At 37.6% G+C, this 5,000-nt stretch overlaps 2 protein-coding genes across 2 annotated transcripts in view; both read right to left on the bottom strand.

Moving 5' to 3' along the window:
* Positions 1–1,123: 1,123 nt before the first annotated feature.
* LOC144969547 (amine sulfotransferase-like) lies at positions 1,124–3,774 on the bottom strand. The gene is made up of 3 exons (XM_078908684.1): positions 3,647–3,774; positions 1,876–2,056; positions 1,124–1,305 (listed from the first exon to the last, which is right to left on the bottom strand). The coding sequence occupies exons 1-3, from the start codon at positions 3,653–3,655 to the stop codon at positions 1,178–1,180; spliced, it is 318 nt and encodes a 105-aa protein (XP_078764810.1). The 5' UTR covers positions 3,656–3,774; the 3' UTR covers positions 1,124–1,177.
* The window catches only part of LOC144969545 (sulfotransferase 4A1-like), a 5,819-nt gene continuing 4,481 nt past the window's right edge, over positions 3,663–5,000 (bottom strand). Inside the window, exon 4 of the mRNA XM_078908683.1 lies at positions 3,663–3,741. The gene's annotated coding sequence lies outside the window, so the exon portion shown is untranslated. The remainder of the gene's footprint in view (positions 3,742–5,000) is intronic.

Here is a 5,000-nt window from a genome sequence, read left to right on the forward strand (position 1 = left end):
ATCATCATCATCATCATCGTCGTCGCCTTTTTCACTCTAAGTCAGGGTAAAGGCCAGAGACAAACAATTTCCTTCCTTCTCTATCCTGAGCTAACTTTTTAAAAATCTCATTCCATGTCTTACCACTTATCTTCTTTAATTCTTCTCCATGTTCCTCGAGGCCTTCCCCTTGATCTTCTGCCTTGAGGGTTCCAGTCCAATACTTTCTTTGTTATCCCGTCCCCTCTCCCTGAATATAAAATCTTCTCCCCAGACTTGAGGTGTTTCTGTCCACATTGTATCCATTGGGTTTCGCTTACTCCAAGTATATTGGAAAATTGTTTCTCTTCAACGAATTGTTAAGTGAACTGAGTATGACAAATGCACGAATGTACGCTACAGTGAATGCATATAATTAATCTAGAAAGTCTGTTTCCATATAGGGAATGCGATTAGCGGAAGAGTAGCGTCCCTTGATCGGAAGTCACGAGATGAAAAGTTATTAGAGAGAGAACGTCATGTTGGTTGTGCGGCATGAGACACTTCACCAAAAGCGAGGACGAGAGAGACGCATGCGCAAAACCATTTTGACGTTCTCTCTGTAAGGTGACGTCCAATCAAGGGACGCTACTCTTCCGCTAATCTCATTCCCTATACAAACTGAGTGTATACCAATCAGTACCACTCAGTCTTAAGTTATAAATAACGATGAATATGTACGAAACTGGTGAAGTTTATGTGGGCAAAGTTCTAAATTTGAGGTTTTGACAAAGTGAGGGTCTTTTTAATATTTTTAAATCGTCTTTATTCAGAATACGACAGAAAAATATCATTGTGTCCATTCTGACATCCCTTAAATTTCCGCACACCGACACCGCCATAAGATTTCATGTCAAAAAGAGCGAATGCTTACATAATGAATATTACATTTATACATAACATGTAACGGCTAATATATTATCTGTTGCAAAGAAAAGATGTATAAGGGATATTCATACAAACAAAGGTGTCGAATACTATCATGTGTTCTTTTTGTTTAAGTTAAACATAATATCAATGATGAATTGTAACTGCTGGGTCGCAAATACAATTCTAAAAAGAAATAATTTCCAGAGGGTCACATTTGAATAAAATCTCAGTAATATTTATTTGAGCACATACATAACGTTTGATCATAAAATCAACATAACCGTATTAACTATTTGTTGCTTTCTTCTAGGGTGTATTTGAATGAAACACCTGAAGGCTTCAATTTCCTTGCAACCATTTCATCCAGTTTAGCCTCATTCTCTTTTGACATGTGGTTCTTCCAATCACCAACTTCACCTGAAAAATAAAACAAAACAAGAATAAATGCCGTTTAAGAAAATCTAACCTTGGCAATATTTGGAGTACTTTCCTATTCTTTACATTACAATGACGTTTGTGTTTTAAGTTGGTTTCATTTATGAATATAAAAAAAGTATTTATACAAGTTTTTTTTCCTAGTTAATATTGCATCATCGTGTTTGGTACCCCGGGATAAAGAAAATCTATACCTTTTATATAGAGCAACATCTACTAAACGTGCTCAAAGCGCTTTACAAGGAGGCCCTACCCAACAGCAACACTTAAAATGTACTACGAGACACCACGTATGTCAGCTAGGCGATATTAAAACTTTTCCCCCGAAAGATATAACGCTGCTAACAGTCAGGTCGCGATTTTACACCCGAGTACGGTGAGAGAATATGAGTATAGAGCCTTTTCCAAGGATTTTCCAATGCGCCGTTCAGAGCGACATTCGAACCCAAGACCCTCCAATCCAAAGGCGAGTGTCATACCACTGGAACACAATACGTATAAATGTAGTACCCACCCCTCTCTAATTCTCTATTTACATGAATTCCCACAAACCTTTTCTTAAGTAACGGCCATCCTTGCCCGCCAATCCAAAGTTCCTGTACCATTCCTTGTTCACAAAGTTGTTGTTCCTCATCGAGTCAATGTTGCAGTGAGAGGCAATCTTTTCAACATCCTTATCACTCAACTCCTTGTCAAGAAATGCTGCAATTTTCCTTATGATACCAGGAAGGTCCTATAAAGTTGGGTATAGCATGAGTTATACATATATTTACATGATCTACATTGTACCACTAAGGTCACTGGAGTTATTCCTCCTTTCTGTTACATAAAAATAACAAGAGGAGTTGCTTGCTAACCTTTGGAAAGGAGATAGTCAATCGTAAAATGATTTAGTCGAGTCTAACAGATTCAGCGTCCAAATCTATTTACCGGGCAAGTAGATATCATAAGCATTACAATTAAACATTTAAAAACTTTGAACTTTTACATACAACAATATCCATTAGATGCCCTCAAAGCCAACAGGAAAACTTAACATGAAGGACGAGAAGCCTGTCGGGCGATATTACAATTTTTTTTCTACATATACAACATTGTTAACGGCCAGGTACTCATTTTACAGCTGAGTAGGGTGAGAGAATGCGAATATCGAAACTTTTCCAAGAACTCAAAATGTTATATCTGTTCTTCTTTATGGGTCTGAATCATGGAAACTGACATACACCATCTCCGACTAATTAAATGCATTCCAAAACAAATGCCTAAGAAGGATCCTGAGGATATTCTGCCCAAAAATGATTTCAAACAAAGAACTGGCTAAACGCACTGAAATTGAACCAGTATCTGAAGCTGTAAAGAGGAAAAGATGGAAATGGACTGGACATGTCCTCAGAATGGACCCGAGTGCCATTCCCAGGATAGCCCTCAGTTGGACGGAACGAGAAGAAGGGGCCGCCCTCCGGAGACCTGGTGGAGGAGCATCGAAAGAGAGATCAAAGCTACTGGATGACAAAAATGGCCTCCAACCAAGAAAGATGGCGTTCCACCGTGTCAGGCTTTTGAGCTGATCAAACTAACCAATTGTGCGCGACTCTAACCCAAGGCGAGTGTCATACCACTAGACCACATAGCGCAATTGGAGTTTAAAAGTTAAGTGTAAAAGAGTGGCTGAAGTTCATATACAAATAAAAAATATAAAATCCATTTTTTCAATTTGAAGACAGGTGGAGACAGGTGGAGATCCTCAGATTCTTAAGGTGACAAAAGCAAAATAATCATTTTTTCTGGTCATTTTAATTTAAGGTAACTTTTTGGCATTTGGTTCACCTCGACTTAACACTGGTTTGAGACGACGTGTACATATATGCAGGTCTGACGCAATTATTGGCCTAGCTCAACATTGTTATAATGGACAATATTTTGCGAGACTTTTTGAGATTTCCATTACAACAATTAGCCCATAATAAATTGGGATATCAGACCTTAAAAAATTAAACATAAATTTGAGGCCTTAGATATTAAATGTCTCATAATAAAAAGAGAAAAACAATCTTGAGTACAGCCGCGGAAAGGACGAAACTTTACATAATATTTTTTAAATCCCTCACATGATTTTATCTTACCAAGAAATGAAGTCAGTAGAAAAATGCCAGAAGACAATAGAGAATAAAAACGGCAATGGGGTCTCGAACCCATGACCTTACTGTTACGAGAACACTACCTGACCTAGAGAGGGTAGCTCTACAGTCGAAGCTATACACCGCCCACTTTTCTAAATGTTTATATAAAGCTTTCCAAGTTCAGAAGAGAACGAAAGTCTCACCGATTTCATGTCCTCATAAGTAATGTATAACACATTGCGGTCATCCCTCCTCTCCCAGCCTTCTTTGACGTGCTTCCACCGTGGACTCAAGTACACTGGAATTATAGGAAATTGCACGAAATATAAGCAATGCCTCTATTTATCATAAGAATGTTGTTTGAATGGGCTCTTAAACAATAAAATAGATTAATAACCAATTTTTCATGACAGGTCTGTATGTGAAGCAGTGTGTTTTATGACCCATAATGTTCAAATGCGACCAGTTGTATCAAACAACAAACTAAAGATGAAGACCAGAATGAAAGTAGTGGAAACATATGTCATAAGTACGGTTGTGAAATGTGGACGCTTGACAAAGAATGTTCTAGGAGTTTAGAGGCATTTGAGATGTGGATGTATAGAAGAATGTTGAGGTTATCATGGGCAGACAAGTGAGTATACGAACGAGGAAGTGTTGGCGAAGGTGAGAAAGGGAAGAATATTGATAGATACCATCAGAAAGAGGCAGTGGCTGTTTCTGGGACATGTGTGGAGAAGAAGCGTTGGTAACATTTGGAATGATCAAAGGAAAGAGAGCTTGAGGTAAACAAAGATTGACATATTTAAAAACCGAAAGAATGGCCAAAAATTATTTTAAAAGCAACGCAGACTTTATGCGCCCCACAGAGGATCGCGATACATGGAGACAGCTGACTGACAACGTGCTCAATAGTATAAGCCACGATGGATGATGAATATTCAATTTGAGCGTTTGTTAAAAAATATATATATATATATTACCTTCATACAAAGCCTTTTTTGACTAACATACGATCGGTTTATGAATGGTAGAAACGGTTCACACATTCGACACCAACCTGTAATCGAGAAATTGTTATGATAAACCATTTCAATCTATCTTCTCTCATCTTTATTGATAAATTCTTCACTTCAGTCAACCTTCAAATTCGTTCATTTTGACACACAATTGACAACAACTTGTATTAGAGAAATAACTAAATTTTTATGATAAAGTTTAAGCTGCTATCAAGACTATCCTCTGTTAGATAGTTTTCCAAAATCAAGATTAACCAAACATTTCGAATGCGTGTATACTTTGGGCCAACTTGATGTAACGAACTTTTTCATCTCACTTAAATGTTTGACGATACCAAATACTAGACTTACAAACTGGTTGATTAGGGTGGAGTGTTCCAATTTGGACATCCAAAATGGCTATCTCACTTAATGACTCCTACTGGCCACACAACGTGAGTAATTTTCAAAATAACCGTTGCAAAACTTTTGGGTAAAATAATTGTCCTCTGTTATGTCCTCTGTTAGACTTTATTTGTGTTTGGCCTCGATTTACGGG

This window comes from Berghia stephanieae, chromosome 3, assembly GCF_034508935.2.
Source record: "Berghia stephanieae isolate SIO BIC M18660-M18661 chromosome 3, UCSD_Bste_1.3, whole genome shotgun sequence".
In the NCBI taxonomy this organism is placed as follows: Eukaryota; Metazoa; Mollusca; class Gastropoda; order Nudibranchia; family Aeolidiidae; genus Berghia; species Berghia stephanieae.